Source organism: Rhododendron vialii, chromosome 9a, assembly GCF_030253575.1.
Source record: "Rhododendron vialii isolate Sample 1 chromosome 9a, ASM3025357v1".
In the NCBI taxonomy this organism is placed as follows: Eukaryota; Viridiplantae; Streptophyta; class Magnoliopsida; order Ericales; family Ericaceae; genus Rhododendron; species Rhododendron vialii.
The window spans coordinates 33,263,017-33,287,873 of record NC_080565.1 but is presented as its reverse complement, the minus strand read 5'-3'; the positions used below and the strand labels follow the sequence as shown (position 1 = coordinate 33,287,873).

General features: G+C 38.2%; 2 protein-coding genes across 3 annotated transcripts; both read left to right on the top strand.

The window, feature by feature from the left end:
* Nucleotides 1–2,370: 2,370 nt before the first annotated feature.
* Nucleotides 2,371–6,082, top strand: LOC131301209 (receptor-like protein EIX2). 2 transcript variants are annotated; one of them, XM_058327381.1, is made up of 2 exons: nucleotides 2,371–5,295; nucleotides 5,784–6,082. In XM_058327381.1, the coding sequence occupies exon 1, from the start codon at nucleotides 2,465–2,467 to the stop codon at nucleotides 5,273–5,275; it is 2,811 nt and encodes a 936-aa protein (XP_058183364.1). In that variant the 5' UTR covers nucleotides 2,371–2,464; the 3' UTR covers nucleotides 5,276–5,295; nucleotides 5,784–6,082. The 2 variants fall into 2 exon arrangements, with proteins under 2 accessions (XP_058183364.1, XP_058183363.1); XM_058327380.1 differs by having other exon boundaries at nucleotides 2,371–5,278; nucleotides 5,784–6,078.
* A 1,932-nt stretch (nucleotides 6,083–8,014) lies between these two features.
* Nucleotides 8,015–24,782, top strand: LOC131301206 (myosin-11). The gene is made up of 38 exons (XM_058327378.1): nucleotides 8,015–8,449; nucleotides 10,484–10,612; nucleotides 11,451–11,594; nucleotides 11,688–11,833; nucleotides 11,924–12,080; nucleotides 12,219–12,277; nucleotides 12,528–12,687; nucleotides 12,797–12,946; nucleotides 13,073–13,209; nucleotides 13,298–13,444; nucleotides 13,573–13,674; nucleotides 13,799–13,856; nucleotides 13,940–14,041; nucleotides 14,677–14,714; nucleotides 14,904–15,030; nucleotides 15,118–15,288; nucleotides 16,317–16,448; nucleotides 16,530–16,639; nucleotides 16,789–16,849; nucleotides 17,145–17,322; nucleotides 17,592–17,797; nucleotides 17,881–18,000; nucleotides 18,285–18,383; nucleotides 19,036–19,257; nucleotides 20,014–20,153; nucleotides 20,983–21,094; nucleotides 21,179–21,226; nucleotides 21,325–21,579; nucleotides 21,933–22,088; nucleotides 22,187–22,393; nucleotides 22,541–22,684; nucleotides 22,969–23,039; nucleotides 23,136–23,235; nucleotides 23,678–23,734; nucleotides 23,850–23,906; nucleotides 24,000–24,080; nucleotides 24,261–24,343; nucleotides 24,582–24,782. Exons 1-38 carry the CDS (start codon nucleotides 8,447–8,449, stop codon nucleotides 24,703–24,705), a joined length of 4,593 nt encoding a protein of 1,530 aa, XP_058183361.1. The 5' UTR covers nucleotides 8,015–8,446; the 3' UTR covers nucleotides 24,706–24,782.
* The last annotated feature ends 75 nt before the right edge of the window (nucleotides 24,783–24,857 follow it).

Sequence of the window (24,857 nt, the reverse complement as noted above, 5' to 3'; positions counted from 1 at the left end):
TTTGCCTAAGGCCCAAAAGTATTGGGCTGACCTGTCCATCAAACGTATTTGTGAAAGGCCAAGCCTAACAAGTTTAAGCTCTCTTTCACTTGCGTTAAGATAAAAACTAATGAAGGCGAACATCTCAAAAACTCCAAAATGAAGAATGGATGAAGACACCTCGACACCGAAAAGCGCTCTCTCCTTTCTCTCTCTACTTCATCTGTTAGGGTTTCTCTAGGGGGGTGGGGCTGCCGCCCCTTGCTCCACCTCCTCCCCTCCTCCTTTGCCGGCCACCCTCCCATCTCACCACCCGTCATGTCCCTTTCCTAACCAGATCCTTCTCGCCTCTACCATCTCCTTCTCTGCCGCCACCTCCTCCACTATCAGCTCCTCTCCGCCCTCTCTCCACCGCCGCCACCACCTCTCTGCCGCCTCCACCTTCTCCTCACCACCTGCCTCCACCTCCTCCTCAGCCGCCTCCCTCTGGTCCGGTGCTCAGGATAGCTCTGACGGAAGATGAAGTAGGGTGGATCGGCTCCCTCCGGCAATAAGTCGCAAGCTTCTTGGGTGGCGTTCGCTGGCGATTGATCCTTGGCCGGAGGTTCCTGAACCGGCTGTCTTTGGCTCGATTTTTTCCCGGTTGGTTTCCCCAATCCGGTGATTGTACCAGTCTGGTTTTTCCAGATTCGGTGGACGTGGTAGGTGGGCGAATAAGTTTTCAATTTTGGTTAGGTTGTTTTCTGTTTTGGTTTGGTGCTGATTTCATCTGTGCTTATGGTTAGGGTTTGAACTGGGTGTCTCTTTGAACTCTACTACTGATCGGAGACGGGCCCTATACCCTGCATTTATGTATGGTCTGCTTTTGCAGTATGTGCTTTGAAGCCTTCTAGTGGATGTGTTCCGGTGTCTAGGTTTCAGTAGTTTTGGTTCATTCCTGTATTTTTTGATGAAATCGTTGTAGCCTTCGGGCTTTTACCTTCAGGTATTGTGAATTGAATTGATTACTTGTTCAAAAAAAGAAGAAGAAGAAGAATGGATGTGACATATTGAGAATAGATTTTATAATTTATTCCCTATTTTATTAACTTTTTGTATTTTATGAGCACATAAAGTAAACAGTAAATCAATCTAAATAAGGGAAAAAAAACTTATAATATGGGAGGTAAATTAAATTTATGAAAGTAGTGTTCATTACAAGAACGTAAAAGTATCAATTGAATATCACTCTTCCTGCGTTTTTTATCGGCAAAAGTAGTAATTACGTTGACATAATCAATCTTTCCCTTTTATAATGGGCTTATTTTTTCCAGTCTTGTTTGCAATGGTCCGGGTTTAAAAAGACTCTTTCAATGGAAGATAATGAGTCATTTTTAATTCCGAACGGTTGATTACTGAGATGGACGGTTGACATGTTGACATACCACACTACAGCCCTTTAGTGCAGGAGTGCACTACAGAGTCCCTTAATCCATAAAATTTGGCAGCCAAAGCACATGTCTTCCTCGCCTTCCCTCGGAACGAGCCTCACTGGCCAGAATATATAGCTTGAGTTATCAAAAGAAGAAAAATAAAAGATTATGCAATTTTTCAACGGAGTGTTTGAGTTATCAAAAGGAGAAAAGGAAAGGATTATACAATTTTTCAACGGAGTGTTGGGTGGCTAGAGGTTACGCAAGGAGTTTTCGTACTTCAAAAATGGGTAAGTTTTTCCTGGTAATCAAATTTTTCCCTTCAAAAATTGTTAAGTTTTTCCTGGTAATCACATTTTTTCCCTGCCAAAGCCAACTTTTTTTTCCAAACGATGCCAATTTTGCATGCCCCGTTCTGCAAAAGTCAATAAGTACTTATTTTTTGAATTATAGGTGATGTATTGTGAGAGAATGACCTGTCTCGTAAAGCAGAAAATAAGTATTTAAAAAAAAAAAAACTTTAGCGGAAACGGGCCGACCAACGAGAATCTAAAGAAAAGGGAAAGAAGATTTGTCAAAAATTGATTTCCTGTTTTTGCTCAGTTTTCCACGTCTGGCTCTACCAAACCATTCTTAAAAATCTTTGTCCACTCCCAGTCTCCAAGAAAATTTGGTACTTAGAGTACAAGTTTAGGTTGAAAAGACACTAAAATTATTCCGAATACACTAATAAAGATTGAGGTACAACAAAGGCTGTACAGCAGTCATGTACAGATTATTTTTGCACCCGTCTCGGGTCACGCAAAAATAATCGGAGTCGCTCATTTTATTCAAAACATATTGTTTACGGTCCCTGTAAAAAATCATCTCAATTCGATATCGGTAAAGGTGTTTACGAATCATCCAACCAATACACACCCACACTTAAATGTATGTGTGTGTGTATGTATATATATATATATATATATATATTATATATAAAGTGGTTATGCCATGGCTAAGAGAACTCAAGGGAAACAATAAGCATAAATCCTCACTGGCTTGTGTTTTATCGCTTGATTTTGGTCCTAACTATGGCCACCATGTTCACTAAAATGCTCAGTTTTTTTGTTGTTATGCTTTTGGCATCCAACAAAAATTCCGCTGGACTCACTTCAAATCCTAAAATCAGATGCATAGAGAAGGAGAAGCGAGCTCTCCTCGAGTTCAAAGAAGCTCTTATAGATGACGGCAACTCTCTCTCCTCATGGGGCAGCGAAAACGATGAAAAGGAGTGTTGCAAATGGAGAGGAGTCGAGTGCAACAATCACACAGGTCATGTAGCCGTGCTCAATCTTAGTACATGGTCTCTGACCGGTAAGATTAGTCCTTCATTCCTTGAATTGCAGCATTTGGAGTATCTAGACTTGAGTGGAAATAACTTTGGAGGGGATTACACCCCAATTCCTAATCGTCATCTTGGAAACGTTTCCAGTTTACAGTATCTTTCTCTAGGCGGGAATTATAACTTGAGCGGTGGGAATCTTGAATGGCTTTCTTATTTTCCATTGTTAAGACACCTTGATCTTAGCATGGTTGACCTTAGTGAAGCAACCAATTGGCTAGAATTAGTCAGTGACAAGCTTCCTCTCTTGGAATACTTGAGCTTAAGCGATTGCTACCTTCTGAATCAAGTTCCTCCAACACATCCTTTTAATTCTTCTCTGTATCTCACCGTCGTTGATCTCTCTAACAATCATATGTCTTCTTTGATTCCCGATGCTTTCGGGAAAATGATATCCCTTGTGCATCTCAATCTTGCTTACAATGACTTCGTTGGTAGAATTCCAAAGTCTTTTGCTAATTTGAGTCGTTTGGAATCGCTGGAACTGAAATGGTCCCATGTGATAGAACAAGTTGCCGTGGTTCTTGATAAATTGTCGGGGTCAGAGAAGTCGTTACAAATCTTGAATTTTGATTCTAATCAACTCAGTGGTACTGTACCTGATTTTACAAGGTTTTCATCCCTTAGGGAATTGTATCTTGGTGGTAACAAACTCACTGGGGCTTTTCCTAAGAGTTTCCGACACGTGCTTCCGAATCTTGTTGTCCTGGAATTCTACGGAAATCAAATTTCTGGGATGCTTCCTGATTTGATCACCATGTTTCCATTTCTAACACGGTTAGATCTTTCGAACAATTCCTTAAATGGGACCATTGACAAAAGTATTGGACAACTTTCGAAGATGGAACATTTGGACACCTCTCTGAATTCATTGGAAGGCATTATCTCTGAAAGCCACTTCTCAAACCTCTCTAGCTTGAAATATTTGGACTTCTCTCATAACCAACTAATTTTCAACATCAGCTCCAGCTGGATTCCTCCTTTTCAACTCGATGTTATACGGTTAGAATCTTGCAAGTTGGGGCCTGACTTCCCAGAATGGCTTCGAAATCAACACAATTTCTCCGAGCTTGATGTCTCTGGAGCTGGAATTTCTGATGTGGTCCCGAATTGGTTTTGGGATCTACCTCCCAACTTGGTTAACATAGATATCTCTCGTAACCAGATGAAGGGCTTGGTGCCTGATTTATCTTCTGCGGTTTCCTTATTCAAAATAAATTTAAGTTCAAACTGCTTTACAGGCCAAATACCGCGACTTCCTTCCCGTTTTACAGGTTTAGATCTATCCAAAAACTTGTTTTCGGGATCCATTTCGTTCATATGTGCAATTACCAGCCCTATAACCTGGTATGTTGACCTCTCAAGTAACCAATTATCGGGAGAGCTTCCCAACTGTTGGGAACCTTTTCATGCACTACAAATGATCAGTTTGGCCAACAACACTTTATCCGGTGAACTTCCTAGATCATTTGGTAACTTCTTTAACCTCAAAGCATTGCAGCTAAGCAACAATAATTTCTCCGGGGAATTGCCTGAGTCCTTGAAGAATTGCCCGCATTTGATAATTATGGATTTGGGAGAAAACAAATTCACCGGAAAAATACAACCGTTGTTGGGGTCACATATGCCGAATTTAATGATTCTTAGTATACGCTCCAACAAATTCTATGGAGACGTACCAAGAGATATTTGCCTCCTTAACTCCCTCCGCATTTTGGATTTCTCTCAGAATGATTTGTCAGGAAAGCTGCCACGGTGTTTTGACAATTTTACTGCTTTGGTTCAAAGAGATTATAGCGTGAAAGAAACCGCCGATTTTGCATTTTACAGCACCATTTACCTGGGGATTGTATTGGTGCAATGGAAAGGACAAGAACGGGGGTACCAAAGAAGACTCAGACTCCTAAAAATGATTGACTTTTCTAGCAACAAATTTTCTGGGGAAATTCCACAAGAAATCGCTAGCCTTGCAGAGTTGATCTCCTTGAACTTGTCCAGAAACGATTTTACCTGTAAAATTGTCCAGAACATTGATGGAATGAAAATGTTGGAATCTCTTGACTTGTCTAGAAATAGACTTTTTGGCAAGATTCCTCCAACCCTGGCTGCTCTAAATTTTCTAGGCGTGTTGGACTTGTCGAACAACAACTTGTCTGGAAAAATCCCAACAAGCACCCAACTGCAAAGCTTCAATGCCTCGGTTTATTCTGGGAATGCTCAACTTTGTGGGGATCCACTTCCAGATAAGTGTCCAGGGGAAGAACAAGGCGGCAAGAAAGGGATTCAAGAAGGAGACGATGAGGACTGGTTTACTACACCGGCCTTTTATATCAGCTTGGGCGTTGGCTTTGCATGTGGATTCTGGGCAATTGTTGGCACAATTCTCTTTAGCAGTGTGTCAAGATATGCCTGGTTCAAGTTCTTGGACAAAGTAGCAGATTGGTTGTACGTTACCACAGCAGTGAACTTTAATACACTGAAGAGGCGACTTCGGGGCTAATCGGTATGTGTCTTTCCAAGGTTGTTTCTTTATTTCTTTTTTCTCCAGTCCTCCCCGCCTATATATATAATTGCACATCGATACTGTTACTGTTGTTGTGCATGCAGGCATTGGTATCACGGTATACCCTTTTTTCACAATGTAACCCACAATTGAAGTGCAAAAACTTGCTTGAGTTATTGGTTTCTTTTGGTTCTCTTTTTCTATTCGTAACATTTTCAATCTATCTGGAAAGCTAGCTAGCTTTCGCTCTTCAATGCTATGATTCATAACCAAACAAATGGTCTAAATATATAGTTGTCATACGAATATATCAGATGCACATAAAGAGATTTGAACTATCTTGGTTTTGCTAGCTAGTTTAGTTTTTCGAATTGATACCCTATCTTCCTTTGACAAATCAGTGATTGTAATTTGGCGAAACTCATTTGTATACCAACTTAAATTAACTTCACGGCATGTCTCACATATATTACTCCTTTTTTTCCCCTTCTATTCGTGTTTCCAGGAAAGCTAGTATACCTGACCTGAGGCACCGACTGCTTGGAATGAATTTTCGATCGACGGTGTGGAAGTCTTTGATACCAGCTCTGAGTAGGCCTGTGTTGAGGGAAAGGAAAGTATCAAATGAAATAACGTTTTCCTTCTTCAAGGACTGGGAACTCAGTTCTACTATGTTTTGTTTGTCCCATTTTTGGTCGGACTTGTCGGTAAAACGACAGGAAGGGTCTCGTTTGAAGTATTGTATTGTATATATCCTACAATTAATGTCGAGCAATAAGAAACGGGTTTGGAATTTTATTCCATCTGCATTTTGGTTAAACTCCATTTATATCATGCTTCGAGTTTAGGGTGTTGATTACTCGATCCCAAACTTGGGAAAAAACAGAGATTGCGCATCTGAACCTTTGTATGAGAAACAAATCGTTAATACTCCGCATGTTGTGGGCGTTTATGTTTTTTAATCACGTGTATTCATTGTCCAATAATATTCTAAATATTCACAATCACACAGAAGATCAAATAGCGAGTAAAGATTCAGGAGGGTTTTACACAGTTTCATTCCAAAAAATAATTTACCATAGAAAAAACACAGTAACTTCAAAATCAGGAAAAAGTTTCAAACTTTTTTTTTGGGGTAGGAGCAATCGAGCATGTCCAATACTCCAAAATTAAGAATGGCTGCGACAAAACAGAGAATGGGATCCTTCCCATCTTAATTTTGTGCCTCTAAAATGGAGAATCGAGGTCGAGTCTCCACATGAAAACTCTCTCACGTGTAATTTACCCTTTTCGTATTACTCCTGCCGTTTCTTTTTTTTCGGGCGCTGCTATTCGCAGCCCTCTATTTACTCTCATAGCTCGTTAAAAATTTTCAATTATATTCCACAGTTAGTTACCGAAATTGAGATATATTTTCAGCATCCAATTACCGAAATATAATATTTTTTTCAACAGATGTTTACCGAAAATGCATGTTCGGCAGTTGTTTACAGAAAGTTGAACATATTTTTGACATGTAGTTACCGAAATATAATTTTATTTTTAACAGCAATTTACCGAAATGTTATTTATGAATTTCAACAACCATTTACCGAAATGTAGTGGGTTACGGGAGAAAATAAAAGACTGCGAATAGCGGCACCCTTTTTTTCTAAAACGAGTTTCATTTTCATTATAGTAATAGGGCGCCGCTATTCGCAGCCCTCTATTTACTCCCGTAGCCCACTAAATTTCGGTAAATGATTGTTGAAAATCATAAATAACATTTCGGTAAATTGCTGTTGAAAACAAGATTATATTTCGGTAACTACATGTCGAAAATATGTTCAACTTTCGGTAAACAACTGCCGAACATGCATTTTCGGTAAACATCTGTTGAAAAAAATATTATATTTCGGTAATTGGACGCTGAAAATATATCTCAATTTCGGTAACTAACTATCGAGTATAATTGAAAATTTTTAACGGGCTATGGGAGTAAATAAAGGGCTGCGAATAGCAGCGCCCTAGTAATATTCACTCCCGCTAAAATCTCTTTCTACTTTTTAGAAAGGCTTAATTACAACATGCTCCTTTTGAGTATCATCTTTTTTCAAATTATCTCATTAACTACGAAATTCTACACTTGACCACCTTAAATTATTTAAACCTTTCAACTTGGACCACTTACTATAACCTTCAGTCGCTTAATGCTCGTTAAAGATCCTAGAAGAGTTTTTAAATGTTAATTTCCTCCAAATAGGGTAGAATGTCAAGAATGATATACATAAACCTCCACATCTACAAAAATCAGAGACTGAACTTTTGCCTATTTTTTTTAAAACGAAAATATATTCGACATCATGATAGATGATGCAAGGGTATAAAGAAATGTTAATCGGGATAAAACAAAATAAAATTCGATGGATAGAGATGAATGAAAGAAGACAACTCAGATAAAGATTGGTCTTTAATTTTGTCAAATTTGCAACTTTATATAGATATCATTCTTGGCGTTCTAGTAATATGAGGAGAAAAAAATTACATTCGATCACTATTTTGGGCTCTTTGACGGCAACTACTAATAAAGGGAAAACTTGAAGGGATTAGATAGTTTAACGTGGTTGCGTGTCAAAATTTTATAGTTTAGGGGTTAATTTGAAAAATGTGAATAGTTTGATGAGGCAAGACGTAATTAAGCCTTTTAGAAACACAGACGACCCGTTAGCAGCCACGAATCTCCGACAATATGGCGGGAGTTTTGCAGAGACGGAAGAGAGAGAGAGAGAGAGAGAGAGAGAGAGAAGCTGTACACACACGCATATGGATATGGATATGTATATCATACGATATACATATTTAGAGAGAGAAAGGACCCGAATTTTCAGGCCCTCTCGAACGATGTCAGTCCCACATTCCACAAACCAAATGACACCAACGCAACTGAGAGAGACAGAGAGCGAGAAAACTCAGGAGAAAGCAAAGTCCGTTCACGAACCTCGCCGTGTTCGTCTTTCCCTCCCCTCACCCTCTCAATTACCCGACAATTCGAGCGAGAAATTACTGGTTCACTCGTCGCTTAGTCGTGAAATTGTCGCGATTGATGACCGTAACGTCGTTTTATTTAATTGGACGTCGACGGATCCGGTCTCGGCTTCAAAATTAGGTTTCTATGATTGGAGCTGAAAAATGGTACGTGATTTGAATTCAGTACGATGTGGCCGATATATATTGTGACTCGCAGTTTGTTAGGTTTTTGCCTGAAATCGTGACAATGTTGAAATTTTCATTTGGATCTCTAAAATATGCATATATAATGTGCACTTGTTTTTGTTGGATTTTTCATCTATCCATTTTTCTGCAAATATCACTCGAATCTGTCAGTCATATTGTTCGCAAATTGAGGTTGTTTCTTGAGAGGGAGAGAGAGAGAGAGTTGGCGATCGTCGTAACCTACTTTTGGACAAGGCTTGGAGAGGAAATGATGAACGGAAAGGCCGATTGATTTAACAAGGTGATCACCAATGATCTAAAGAAATGCAGTGAAAGTGTGCTTAGAATCATAGAATGACAATTTTGAAATTTATGGTTCTTCCAAGTACCAAATGCATTGTTTAGCATTCAAATATGAATACCAAGGAAGTTGAGAGAAACAGTAATGCAGTTACTATAGTCAATTTTCTTTGCTGTTCTACCTCTCTTTCGTTATTTGGTTGGCAGCAAGGGGAAATAGTCTGAATCAGCAGAATGACATTATTGGTTGCTTAATCTCTGTCATAGACATTTTGGGAATGCCGCTATCGTAACACGTTCCTGTGGATAGAAATCTTCGAGGCTTTTGATTCCTAACACTAAAAAAATTCAGAGCTCTCTTTGCTTAAGAGGTAGCTTCCTCAAAAACGTTGGAACAAAGTTAAATTTTCAGTCGATTTTACTTGAGTTTGGTCGAGAGATCGAGAGAGAGAGAGAGAGAGAGTGAGTATGACAAGACATCTTCACAATCATTTCGCATTACATATATTGTCAAAACCTTAGAAAATGATATTTTCACTTTGAACTTTTTAAGTTGAATGGTAGAGCCCACTTCGTCACGTTACTACCTATGTAGCACGGACACGGACACGGACACGGATACGGATACGGACACGGGACACGGCAATTCTAAAAAAATGGGGATACGGATACGGCGGGGGACACGCCACGTGTATAAATAAATAAATATATATATATATATATATAAATACATATATACATATATTTTTTCTTTTCTTCCACTGTTTATGAAGACATGTCCTATATGAATGTATAGGATTACCATGGTCAAAATAAAGGCATAATTACAATTTAACCCAAATATTTTTGAATAATTTCATATTAACCCCTCAAAATTAAAAATATATATTACATTTTGACCCTCAGCCGTGTCCCCGGCGTGTCCCCCATCAAAAAATAATAAAAATTATTGGACATGCCACGTGGCGTGTCCAATACGTATTTGGGCGTGTCCCCGCCGTGTCCCCGTGTCCAATACGTGGACACGGCGCCCTTTTGGAGTGTCGGTGCTACATAGGTTACTACTCATGTAAGTGTGTGAGTGTGAATTCACCTATGCGCTCCTTGTTAGTCCTACATCGTGAGAATGTCCTTTGTAATTATGTTGGGATGATCATAAATCAATGGTTTAATTATCGAAACCTCACAGAATAAAGCATTCTCTTAAAAAAAAAAAAAAACTAGAAGTATGGAGAAACTGATAATTATCTTGAGGGTTCTGTCAGCATTGTAGCTATTAACACAAGTTTGAAGAAGTAGAAAGTTTAGAGAAGATGTCTAGGTGACACTTGAACAAGTTGGAAGATAATTGTTGGAGAAATTGGTTTGGAAGTAGTTGAAATTCAGAAATGTCTTTTTGTAAGGTAATTAGATGGTGCAAAGGGCTGGCAGCTGGTACAGACATTCCGATGACCACTTCTGCATAATTTATTTCAAATTGGTATTGGACGAGGTGGAATAGCTCCGGACAGTGGGTTGTGTGATAAATCTAGAAGGGAAAGTTTCTATTCGAGTTCCTCGCAAAAATGAAAATAGAGTTATAGATTAAAAGGTTTATTTCTATTCAGTTTTGGAATTGAACTTGTCCATATATTTTACGTCCAGGTACTATGGTTATGTATTCATGCAATAATTTCATTCTTTTACTTATGCATCAATTCTTTACTGCTGCAGGGCACTCCAGTAAACATTATTGTAGGTTCTCATGTCTGGGCTGAGGACCCAGCATTAGCTTGGATCGACGGACAAGTACTGAAAATTAATGGGGCAGAAGCTGATATCCAGACTAGCAATGGGAAGACGGTAAGCATTACCCAGGATTAACCTATTATCATTATTTTACCACCTTGGTCGCCAATCACGTCGCATGCATGATTTTGATATCGGTATTGTCTAATAGAATGCAGACAGTTAGTGGTCTGATTTTTCATGCATTGTGTATCAGCTTTTATGAATTCTTTTCTTTGGGGTCCACCATCTATAACTCGCAGACACCCTTTTGATTATCACTTAACTGTACCCAATAGTATTTGCATTTCTATTTCTATCTCGGGAGCCCTGTACCATTTCTTGTGCTGATCACTGGCTTTCTTTTTAAATTGCGAGTGTCCATCCATATTTCCCCTTCCCAGTGGTTCGTGTGGACATCTTTACTCTTTCTAAAGGTTGATGAAAGAAGTTCTGATGTCGTACTGTAGTAAAGTTTCAAAGTATCGCCTTTACAATTGAAGAAGCTTCCTTTATACACACAAAAATACCTCTCCCTCTCTCTTTAAGGAAGTTCTAGAACTGCTCATGCATATGTGTATAACTTTGCTATAAGCCTATAAGGATACCAAAATACGGGAAGCTTTTATCATTCTCAGCTTGGTAGTTGTATCCTTCTGCCTTTCACAGTGTTTTGAGTTCTGCATTGCACACTACATCCCCATTGCTAACCTCATACTATGGGAAGAGAATAATACCAAAAAGGTTTAACTTATAAAATGAACTTTTGGATTTATACATGGTTCCCCTGGTGTGGAACTATGTGGCACTTGACCTTTTTTGATCTTCCATCACAACCTTGTTTCGTGTTTGTTCTTCATTCATTTAGATCTATTCAGCATCCTAAAACTCAATTTTCTGGCTTACTGGTCAGATTGTTGCAAAGTTACAAAAAATATATCCGAAGGATATGGAAGCTCCTGCTGGTGGAGTCGATGACATGACAAAACTGTCTTACTTGCATGAACCAGGAGTCCTGCAGAATTTGAAATCTAGATATGAACTTAATGAAATATACGTAAGCTTCCTTATCATTTTATCCAAGGGATTACTGTAGTCGTTACCACAGTGTACATGTTAATGATAAATAATACTGTATGATACATGACAGACATACACTGGAAATATTCTTATTGCTATAAATCCATTTCAAAGATTGCCTCATCTCTATGATGCTCACATGATGCAACAATACAAGGGAGCACCATTTGGAGAACTAAGCCCCCATGTTTTTGCAGTTGCAGATGTTGCTTACAGGTAATCCAGATTCCTTCGTTCGTAAGTATTTATTGTGTAGCTGTTTTACATGCAACTTACATTGTGCTGTAACTCACTTGATAAAAACAGGGCAATGATAAATGAAGGAAAAAGCAATTCGATTCTCGTCAGTGGTGAAAGTGGAGCGGGTAAAACTGAGACCACAAAAATGCTTATGCAGTACCTTGCCTTTTTGGGTGGCCGGAAAGCTACTGAAGGACGCACAGTTGAACAACAAGTTCTTGAAGTATGATTGGTGATATTGCTTTCAATTCTGTTTTTAATATCTATCATGTAGTCTCCAATCTTCTTGCCTTGGTCTATTGCATATTTTTTGTGGATTGCAATCTTACGAAGATTTTTGCACTATCTGAGTTGAGTGCAGTCCAATCCAGTTCTTGAAGCTTTTGGCAATGCCAAGACTGTTAGAAATAACAATTCCAGGTTAGGCACTCTTAAACTTGTGCTGTGAAAGTTTCAATAGCCAACTTATGTGGAAGTTCCAACTTACGACATGATTGTTTCGTTCACATGTTTCCCCCTCCTTGGTATGAGTCCATGTAAGACGAGAGAAGGAAATAGTTATGGGATCAATTCTGAAATTTTAGAAGTTATATACAATCATGTGTCAAGACATCTGAAGTGCCAAATTCTTTTTAATTTGATTTTTCCCTAAATTTTGGTCCTGGTGCAGCCGTTTCGGTAAATTTGTTGAGATCCAGTTTGATAAGCATGGGAGAATATCAGGGGCAGCCATCAGGACTTATCTTTTAGAGCGGTCTCGTGTTTGCCAGATATCTGATCCTGAGCGCAACTACCACTGCTTCTACCTTCTTTGTGCAGCACCACAGGAGGTTGTTCTGTTTCAATGACAGCTGTGACTTGAGTTACCGATGATTTTTCGGTGCATAATTCCCATAAAATATGTTTTCCTAACATGATATGGCTAATCTGTGCTGCCAGGAAATTGACAAGTATAAATTGGGAAGCCCTAAAACGTTTCACTACCTTAACCAGTCAAAATGCTATGAGCTGGGTGGTGTAAGTGATGCTCATGACTATCTAGCCACTAGGAGAGCTATGGATGTTGTTGGAATAAGTCAAAAAGAACAGGTATTGTCGGATTCAAAATTGTGAGGTCATCGTTTGTCAACTGCTTTATCCCATGGAGTTGGGAAGTGCCATTCACTCTCTCTCTCTCTCTCTCTCTCTCTCTCTCTCTCTCTCTCTCTCTCTCAGGAAGCGATTTTCAGAGTTGTTGCTGCAGTTCTCCATATTGGCAATATTGATTTTGCCAAGGGCAAGGAAATTGATTCATCAGTTCCAAAAGATGACAAGTCCAAATTCCATCTTCAAACAACAGCAGAGCTCCTTATGTAAAGTTTTTTAATATCATGGTCAGGCTTATAGGTTAAATAGATACTTCCAAATTATGATAAACGTTGGTCCTATCTTTTAACTTAGGTGCGATCCTGTTGGTTTGGAAGATGCACTGTGTAAACGTGTGATGATCACCCCTGAAGAAGTTATAAAGCGGTGCCTTGATCCTCTAAGTGCTTTAGTTAGCAGGGATGGTTTGGCTAAGACACTATATTCCAGATTATTTGACTGGTAAGAATCTGGTTTTGGCCCTAATCCTTGTCTGTATCTATTTAATCGGATGGAAACTTTCACAGTTTCCAGGAAAATTGGTTTTTGAAACTGTTAAATGCTATGAGTGCATTTGTTGTCACATGCAGGTTGGTGGATAAAATTAACAAATCAATTGGCCAAGACCCAACTTCAAAATCTCTGATTGGCGTCCTTGACATCTATGGTTTTGAAAGCTTTAAGCATAACAGGTAACAACCCACTGCTGACCCATGAAAGATAAATACCATGCATAGTTGGGGTATATCGCACAATGTCTCCCTTAAGGCACTTGGAAATTCTTAAATCTTGATTTCAGCTTATAATGCCACGCAGTTTTGAGCAGTTTTGCATTAATTTCACAAATGAAAAACTGCAGCAACATTTTAATCAGGTGAGATTTGGATCATATTGACCATAATTTCAGTGACTGTTATTTTAGCTTGTATGCTGAAGAGACCAATTTATGAATTTCAGCATGTCTTCAAGATGGAACAAGAGGAATACACTAAGGAGGCAATTGATTGGAGCTATATCGAGTTCGTGGATAATCAAGATGTCTTGGATCTTATTGAAAAGGCAAATATTTTTCTTGCGTTAAGCACGTCATAGATATAAAATAATAACATGCAAGCCTAACATTTTTCTTTTCCGACCTCCCCATACTTTAAACTTTGGTATGATAACTGGGCTTACGTAGATTGCATAATTAGCATTTAAGGTACTTAAGGAGATTTTTATTTGAACAATTATATGTTCAGTAAAACATGGCATTGGGCAGTTCTTTTATCTCTGTAACATCCAATTTTTTATTCATTGCCTAAAAATTATGGTGTCAGTTTGAACTTGCACAAGTCCTGTGACTTGTAGAAGTTCCTTCTCATTTTGATTGAATAGATGTCTCTATGTGTGGCCTAGATATTTGTACTCTGACATGCGTTGAATCAAAGTACAGAGGATACAGTATGTCATAGTGAATGATCCAAGTGTAGCTATATCAGTTACTCCTTCTGGAATCAAATAAACAGTTGCTGAAATGATACTGCAAAACAATATTCTCTTGCCTTTTGTAGTTGGTGACCTTTGACTTATTTTATGCTATACTCATGGGCTTATTGTTTGTGTTCACGCACATGAAATATGGCATTATGGACGTTATAATTCGTATTCAGGCTTGTTTTCATTGCTTCTTCATTTGATTTTTATTTTTGCAGAAACCAGGAGGAATAGTTGCCCTCCTTGATGAAGCCTGGTAATTTTCCTTAACTTGTTGCCCAACCAACAGGAACTGCATCCATGGTTCTTCAAAACTGCAGTCTTGCAGTACTTTTCCAAATTCCCTTGTCTTTGGTTCACAATATGTTAGCAAATGCATTAAATTTCTATTTAATTGCCATATTGACTATTTCTTACACTTGTTCACTGGCCCTTTTGTTTTCAGTATGTTTCCAAAATCAACACATGAGACATTTTCGAACAAGCTTTACCAGACTTTTAAAACTCACAAGCGCTTTGTCAAGCCAAAGCTGTCTCGTACAGATTTCACAATCTCACATTATGCTGGAGAGGTATGTTCAGTAAACCTATGCAGCATTCTGGCGTACTGCGGGTCTTCATAGCACTTGGATAATATCAATAATTCCTTCGAATTCCAGGTTCAGTACCAATCTGACCAGTTTTTGGACAAAAACAAAGACTATGTGGTTCCTGAACACCAAGACTTGTTGGGTGCTTCCAAATGCTCTTTTGTGGCTGGCCTTTTCCCTCCAATCGCCGAAGAGAGTTCCAAATCTTCTAAATTTTCTTCAATTGGTTCCCGTTTTAAGGTATCTTTGTTTCTACTTTTGCAACGATGTTGGTGATCTGAGTTGAAACAGGAAGTCAGCTGATTAATGCATTTTGTTTCCTTTATTGTTTTAGTTGGGTTGTAACCCATTGTAATGTACCACTTTATGCCACTCTTAATATGGAGACAGCTGCCTTTTCAGTCCAAAGACGTTGACAACTAAGGCCATCCACAGTGGTATAATCAAAAAAGGATAACCAAAAGTTGACACATTAGCTTTTGATTATTCACTTAAGAGGTTGTTAAGCTTAACAATGTTAAGCTTCACTATGGTCACTTCTAGTCCATAATCAAAATATGGGGTCTACTACAATTTCATTCTCTCTCCCCCCTGTTTCCCGTCATTCACTTCCCTCCATTTACGTTTTTTATGAGTTAAAATATATCGATTCCTTTTCTTAATTTTGAAAAAAAAATCGGCGACTTCCTTGCCTCATATTATGATTTTTTCCTTCTTTTTTTTTTTCGGGGGTGGGTAGTAGAAACAGGAAAGAAGAGTGAAACAACTTAATCCGGCGACGATGGATTGAATTATAGATGATCGAGAGATATGAGTTTCACTTTTGGAGGAAGAGAAAGAGAAATAGTTTGTTGGTGAAGTGAAAAAGATATAGAGTAGTGAAAAAGCTTGGCTACATAAAATTTTTATTCTTCAATTTTATTTTTTTAACCAAAAAAAAAAAAGAGTGGGCGAAGAAGGGAAGAAGAAAATACTAGTTGAAACACTCGTGTATACAAATTTTGGAACTAGTTAACTTATGCGGTGTAGGATCCACAAATTTTGATTATTGAAAAATGTTGTTAGTTTTGGTTATCCAAAGCCCAAAATTTGATTATTTCTAAGGATGTTGCTAAGTTTGATTATACCATTGTGAGTAATCTTTTGCACCAACATTGTTAACTTTAAAAACAATTGGCATTTGATTATACCACTGTGGATGGCCTAAGATATTGTATGATGAACAGAAAAAAGTTAACATCTAATTTTTTAATGACATAATGATGCAGCTACAACTACAACAGTTGATGGAGACACTCAATGCTACAGAACCTCACTACATTAGATGTGTCAAGCCGAATAACCTTCTCAAACCCGCGGTGTTTGAGAATGTCAACATCATGCAACAATTGCGTTGTGGTGTAAGTATACTTTAGTTCTCAACTTTTTTCTGGTTTCCGCAATTTTGCACAATTAGCCATATAACTATGTTTTTCTTGTAGGGTGTCCTAGAGGCAATCAGAATTAGTTGTGCTGGCTACCCTACTCGCCGACCATTCTTTGAATTCATAAACAGATTTGGCCTTCTTGCTACAGAGGTTTTGGAAGGGCAGTAAGTACCCTTCTTTTAGCTTTAACTGCAATTTAGGCAGAGACTTTCTAGCTTTCTGCTACTTGGTCAATTTATGTCTGTTGTTGATATTCTGATTTCAACTTGAAAGAGGTGGATGTTCTTTCTAAATCTAGTTCGTTTGTGGGCAGCTATGATGAAAAACTGGCATGCCAAAAGATTCTTGAAAAGAAGGGTCTTAAAGGGTTCCAGGTAAGTTGCTGCTTCTGATAACTCCTCATAATCACAATACAAAAATAAGCTTCATTGGTGAGTTTAAATGCTTATGCATATTGTTTCAATGTTTATTAAGCAAATAGTGAGCAGGTTAATTTTATTTTATTTTTGAAATACTTAAAAGATCGATGGTTCCATGCAATTCAGATGAAGTATGCTAAGCGCACTACAGTTTGTGTCTTTGAGGAAATTCATTTCTTTTGGTAAAGGATTCCTCCTCCACCATTGTGTCGGTGGCATCTACATAATGGGCCATCAAATGATTTTGCAGATAGGTAAAACAAAGGTTTTCTTAAGAGCTGGCCAGATGGCTGAATTAGATGCAAGGAGAGCAGAGGTACTTAGTAATGCAGCGAAAGCTATTCAAAGACGCATACGAACTCATATTGCTCGCAGACAGTTTATAGCCTTGAGAATGGCTGCTATTGATCTTCAATCACTGTCAAGAGGTGAGCCATCTGAAAATCCCAGAGCTTGTGTCGACTTTGTAATTAGTTGCTTTCTATTTTTCAGATAGTATTGTGAATTCCCATTTATAATACCAAACTACTTCTAGTACTAAAAAGAAAATGATTATTCCATTAAGTTTTTCCTTTTTTTCCTTCTCTTCTCTTTCTTTTGTTGGATATGTAGATCTAACAGGATAGGGTATATTGACTACTTGGCTTTTTAGTCTATCATTATTTTTCTTCATTTCTTTTTTTGGTATAACTTTTAGGTAGAATAGCATGTAAAATTTACAAGGGCATGAGAAGGGAGGCAGCTGCTTTGAAAATTCAGAAGAATGTACACCGATACCAGGCGAGAAAGGCCTATCAAGGACTGCAGGTCTCAGTACTTGTCCTACAAACAGGTTTACGTGCAATGGATGCTCGTAAAAAATTCAGATTCAGGAAGCAAACCAAAGCTGCAATGATTGTTCAGGTTGGTACCTTTTTGATGTCTTATGCCTTGGAGGATTCATTTTTGTTTGTTTGAAGTTCTGAAATAAATGCTACTGTTGATAGACCCAATGGCGTTGTCATAGAGCTTCCTCATACTATAAAAAGCTTAGACGAGGAGCAATAGTTACGCAATGCAGATGGAGGGGAAGAATTGGCAGGAAAGAGCTAAGGAAGCTCAAAATGGTCAGTTTTGATTCTATTTTGTTATGCAAGGTTAAATTGTGTTTCATGGAATGTTTTTGTGGATTTGAATAAAATCAACTAGAGTTCCGATGCTTTCCTTGCACCATTTTGTATACCGTTCTGCATTGCATATGTCCGTGTTTTTTAAGGACTCCCAAGTGGCGTCTTGTTAAATTATCTAAATTATGTCATAGTATTTTTCCCTTTCCTGTTGAATCCTACTTTGTATCTGTCTTTCTATTTTACAAGTCTGGATATTTACCTCAAAATCAAAATCTCTGCAGGCTGCAAGGGAGACAGGTGCACTTAAAGAAGCGAAGGATAAGCTTGAAAAAAATGTAGAAGAACTCACTTGGCGTTTGCAGTTGGAAAAACGTTTAAGGGTAATATTAAGCTCTTCATATCGACATTATTAGTGAAGATGGTATTTCTCAGTTAGTGGGAAGTTCTTATATAAGATTGACCCATTGCTTCATAGATCTTGTGCTTAATACGTAGTTGGGTGATTGTCTATCAGTTGAACTTGTAAAAACTGTTGACAGGTTTATCATTACCATGAAAACATTGAAAAGGAATCGGGGACATATCATGTGATTCCGCAAAATGGAACTCACAAGGTCCAAGTTGTCGGTCCAAGCCGTTCATTTTGTACGTCTCAATTTGAAAATCATCCATCCAAAAATTCAGGTTGATTGGACACCGGTGTTAATGTGAAGGAATCATATTTGACATGAGAGAAATAGATGGTAAGAGTTATGAGTCTTATGACCATCCATTTCTCTCATGATGAATATGGTTCGACTGAGCCCTTACCAACATCCGATTGGCATGATTTTTTGCACGGATGATTTACTTATCGAAGCCTAAAAATGAACAGCTTTGAGCATCAAATGGGACGACTATGGTGGGTCCCATCTAGCGTCACATTAGGGATCACACATGAGATGATCTTGACTCCATGAAAAGAACTTGAAGTTCTTAATTCTCTGGCTTGATGTTCGCTTCATCATGCCATGTTTGAACTCATGCCTGCAGACTGACTTGGAAGAAGCAAAAGCACAAGAGATTGTGAAACTTCAGAATTCTTTGCAAGCTATGCAAAGCAAAATTGATGAGACGAATGCATTGCTGGTCAAAGAGCGAGAAGCTTCAAGAAAGGTTATTGAAGAAGCACCTCCTGTCATCAAGGAAACCCAAGTTTTTGTTGAAGATACCAAAAAAGTCGAACTTCTAATGGAAGAGATCAATAGTTTAAAGGTATGAGTTCTTAACTTGTAGAATGATACATAACCTTATTGCATCATATCTCATGTAAGGAGTCTTCTAGTCAATTTTTTTTGCCAGATATATAAATGCATTCTGCAGCTACTGCATTTAATAGCAGATAAAAAAATTCATGATAAAAAGAGTACTGAGCACAGTTTCTTCAGGACATTTTGCATTTCATGTAATTTTGTATTCTGAAAAATGTTTCCAACACAATAGTAACCTATTCCCAATTTCCACATGGTTGTAAGTGATTCCTGATGTGAATAGTTTGAGTTTCCGCACATCGGTATCACACCAAGGACGACATGCAATTGGTGGAATTCATATGATTCTTCTGGAAAATAAGTCCAGGTTCGGGCATAGATATTAGCTCGATATGATGAAAACAGAAAAACTGCTTGCTTATGGATGTTCTAATGCTTATGCTATATAGATTCATATTTTGGTGTATGTCTTCTGTCTTGAGTCTTGTTCTCTCTTTTAAAGGCTCAACACTTCGTGCCAAAAAGGAGAACTGCATGTAAGGTGCATGATATTGGACATTCAAAATTAGATAGGTGAACTTGGAATGAGTTTGGGAAAGACTAAAGATATGAATTCCTTCTGGCATTTCATCTGAAATGGCTTGAAGTGCCACCTAATTTGTAAAGAATCAGGAGCAAGGATTTTCAAGTGGCACATGTTCATTAAGCTAGTAAGAAGCATATCATTGCTTCAGCATAACCTCTTTTTCTTTATCTTCAGGCCTTACTGCAGTCAGAAAAGCAAAAATCTGATGATTTGGGGAGTAAGTATTCCGAATCCCAAGAAGTTAGTGAGGAAAGGGGTAAAAAGTTGGAAGAAACAGAAAAAAGAGTTCATCAGCTCCAGGAATCTTTGAGCAGGTACCATTAACTATCAAGAACATATCTGGCTGAACTGCTCAATGAATCTCATCTTCTGATACAGTTTTATATTCAGTGCACGCCTTGAGTAGATTTTTTCTTTTTATTTCGTGGACAAATTTCATTTAGCATGGGGCATGCCATTATATATTTATTCAGATAATTTGATCAGGCAAGACTTGAAATATTGCCCCTGCATAGAAGACAGAAAGGCATTATGAGTTTTTCTGCAGGGACTAAGCCATCAACCAGGCTGCATTTCCTAACCTTTATATGCATGTAAGGTAGAGATAGTTCTAAGGGTTTTGGATTGTCTCAGTGGAATAAGGTGTTTGAGGCAGAATCTTCTCCCTAATATGCATGGAACATATAGATTGAGGAGAGAGGGAAAGAAATAGGTTTCCCAAGGCGCATGTTCTTTGTTCATACTTTCAGTGCTACGATAATACAACTCATTCAACTTTAGAACCGTAGAAATCCTACTTCAACGACGCAGGTTATAACGAAGTCATAGTTAAAAGGCATTCTGAAGTTATTTTCAAAACCCACGACAGCTCAACGGTTTATAAGGGTTTCTTGTTTAGGGGGAATAAGTGGGGTGTAAGTACTCATAAGAGCTTATTTTGCACGACATGTTAGTGAAATGATGTTCACTCTTCGTTACAAGTTCACATGCTATGATGGTCTCAAATGCATTGCTTTTGCAACATGCAATTTTTTTTTCCTTCGTGTTACAGAGCCATTAGCTACATCTTTAGGTCTTGAAAATATTCACACTGCTGTATTCATGTAACCAAATGTGGTTAGATAATCATTGAATTTCAATCAGATTAGAAGAGAAGCTCACCAATATAGAGTCAGAGAATAAGGTCCTTCGGCAACAGGCTCTGTCCATGGCACCTAATAAGATCCTCTCAGGACGTTCAAGATCAATTCTTCAGGTGCTCACAGAGTTTAATCTTCTTCACGTCACAAAATAATGCTGTGGAGTTTTAATGAAATTTGCATGGTTTTCCTATTTGCAGAGGGGTTCTGAGAGTGGTCATTTGTTTGTGGATACAAAGACGACTTTGGTAAATTGGCTGATTTGAAACTTAATTTATGTGTTTCCGAAGGGATAATAATCTTTCGTAACCTTGAATCTTGTCAAATCCTGTAAACAATGCCTTAGGATCTTCACAGCCCATCATCAATCCAACGGGATCTTTCAGAAGTCGAGGACAAACCACAAAAATCACTGAATGAGAAACAGCAAGAGAATCAAGAGCTGCTTATTCGATGCATTGTACAACACCTGGGATTCTCCGGAAGCAGACCAATTGCTGCTTGTATGATATACAAATGCCTTCTACAGTGGAGATCTTTCGAAGTTGAGCGGACCAGTGTGTTTGACCGAATCATTCAGACCATAGGTCATGCTATCGAGGTTTGAACAATTCAATATATGCTGATGTCTTGTTTTCACATTCTTCTTGAAAGAAGGCTCCTATAAAAGCATTTATTGTTTCGATGCTAGAGTTACAAGATAGCTTTGAAAGATTTAGGGAGTTTATAGGACACAATATGATCCATGGCTTCTTTTTTGGGTTTTCGTTACCCCTTCATTTAAGGGATTCCTTTTTTGTCAATCGAGATTGGAAATCCATATTTAATTTGTAATATCTTTTGTTCATGTTTTTGGTGGACTTCTTTTCCCCCTTGTACTTCTTGTACCTTCTATCTCTTGTTCCAATTACAGTTTCGTAGTTGGTGATTAAAACTAAAATATTTGGATTAAAGACGCAGGATAACAATGACATCTTAGCCTATTGGTTGTCGAACGCCTCAACTCTGTTGCTGCTACTCCAGCGTACGCTGAAAGCAAGTGGTGCAGCTGGAATGGCTCCCCAACGCCGTCGATCATCCTCTGCTACTCTGTTTGGAAGGATGACACAGGTAACTTGAAATTTTCATTTTATCTCAAGGTTCTGCAAATAAGAAAAAATAAATCAGTTCTTTGGGTAATTGAGGCGTTTTCTATTGTTTTCTTATAGAGTTTTCGCGGAGCACCTCAAGGAGTTAATCTTTCCTTTGCAAATGGTGGCCTGACTGGTGGAACAGAATCTTTACGCCAAGTTGAAGCCAAATACCCAGCTTTGCTTTTCAAGCAGCAACTTACAGCATACGTTGAAAAGATTTACGGAATGATTCGAGATAATCTTAAGAAAGAGATTTCGCCATTGCTTGGGTTGTGTATCCAGGTAGTTGAATCTGTTCAATTACTAAATTACCAAGCAAAATTTATGGAAAGTAGAAAAACGTAATTACTTGTTTTGTGCTTCGTATTTTAGTTTAATTCCTTGATAAAATACTGAAGTATAAATTTCCTTTTCAAATATGAAAACTAGGCACCAAGAACTTCTCGGGCGAGCTTGGTTAAGGGATCCTCGCGTTCTGTTGCAAACACAGCAGCACAGCAAGCTTTAATTGCTCACTGGCAAGGGATTGTGAAGAGCCTAGGAAACTTCTTGAACACTCTGAAAACCAACCATGTTAGTGACATTTATGTCTTTTAGTGCCTAATTTCTGTCATTATTGCTTTCCCCATTATGCGTTCCATAAAAATTGGTCGCTGTCATTGTCTTGCATGTACATTACTTTTACCCGTCTGACTCAAACCAACTCCAGATCTCCAAATACGACACTGAAATGTGCCCTTTCATAGTTGACAAGCTTGAATTTTGTGTAATCCTTCTGATTTATTTGGTACGTAGATTTTCTCCATCAGATCACCTTTTTGCTAACATGGTTTCCTTTTTCTGTTACCTATTGTCAGGTACCTCCATTTTTAGTTCGTAAGGTGTTCACACAAATATTTTCATTCATCAATGTTCAACTATTCAACAGGTAGTATAACTGAGTCCTCTTTAAATGCGTTTTAAGCTGCTCTGTTGCAGATAAAGGTGGTTCCTTGTGGCTTTGACAACGTTTTTGTGACTGCAGCCTTCTATTACGGCGAGAATGTTGTTCGTTCAGCAATGGTGAATATGTCAAAGCTGGACTGGCTGAACTAGAACACTGGTGTTATAAGGCAACAGATGAGGTAGCCTTGGCTAATGCCACTTCTCTTTGTTTGGCAATTTCGCACAAAATTCTGTTTGCATAGCTTTACCCTTTCCATTCGGATGATGATTTTAACAGAACTTTCGCACAAAGAAGCAAATCAACATGAATTGAGAAGGGTGTTTTCTTCATTATTAGCCTCAATGATGGGCCTTTTCATCTGAGATTGAAGGGGCACAAAAGGCCATGTTATTTGACCGACAATGCTGTACAAAATTTCATTTATATTGCATTAACCTTTCTGACAGGAAAATTATTTAGGAACGGAATTTTTCAACAAAAACCCGTTTTGGAAGTAGACATTCATATTTGCAATAAAAAAGGGCAAAAAATACCACATAATCCTGGATGAGATTTACATACAAAAGTTCAATTCTTATAGCATTACACTTTGAATTTTAATAAACAAGAACATATTACAGTATGCAGGGTCAGCTTGGGATGAGCTCAAGCATATCAGACAGGCTATTGGATTTTTGGTAAACTCCTCTGTTCTTTGTTCATCTTCTACTCTCTTGCACCATTTCTCACTTTTTGTAGAGATAAAAAGAAAGAAGGTAGATCTCTCCTGAAATATTGTGTTTTCTGGTTTAGGTTATACATCAAAAGCCGAAGAAAACACTGGATGAAATAAGCCACGACTTATGCCCGGTAAGTGATACAGTTATTTCCGATCAGCGGACAAAGTTATTCCTTCCTTCGTGTCTTTTAAGATCTCAACCAGCCTTTTCTCTTCTCCCGCAGGTGCTTAGTATACAGCAGCTATATCGGATCAGCACAATGTACTGGGACGACAAGTATGGCACGCATAGTGTGTCCTCGGATGTAAGTTTTAATTAATGGTGTTACTCGAGCTAGGTAATATATAACTTAATGGTCGGTGTTATGTGAAATCTTCGATTTGTTTTAAACTTCGATGATGTTAGAAGTCACTTAAAAGCAGGGATGAAAAAGTGAAACCCCTCGTTTGACCATAATAATTTGGCATAAGCATGTCTCATGCAGGTTATTTCGAGCATGAGGGTGTTGATGACTGAAGATTCAAACAATGCAGTCAGCAATTCTTTTCTGTTGGATGATGATTCGAGGTCAGCTGTTTGAACTTTGTCGATCTTTTCGGCCTCTGCTATTGCTATTTTCTCTGCTTTTGGGTTCACCTTTGGATTGATAATACTGATGGTTCAGATATTTGCTTACCTCAACCTTATTTTGGCATGAATCTTAAATAAGTATCAAAACCGCAACATGACAGGCTTTCTTCAGCTGCTGATAAAACCCTTTTTCATTTTCTTGATTACTGATGTCTCAAATTGGTTTCTGGTGCAGCATTCCATTTTCAGTCGATGACATATCGAAGTCAATGGAACAAATAGACATTTCCGACATTGAACCGCCGCCTCTTATTCGAGAGAATTCAGGTTTTAGCTTTTTGTTGCCGCGCTCTGATTAAACCGTAACCGGATGGGCTCAACTTCAAGCCTCTCCAATGTAGTTTCTTCATATTCGTTGTAGAGTTGGAAAAAGAAAGACAGGCCAAAGTTTATGTGAAATATTGCTCCAGACAATTTACTTTATGGTTCGAAAGGGGATGTACGTATGCTC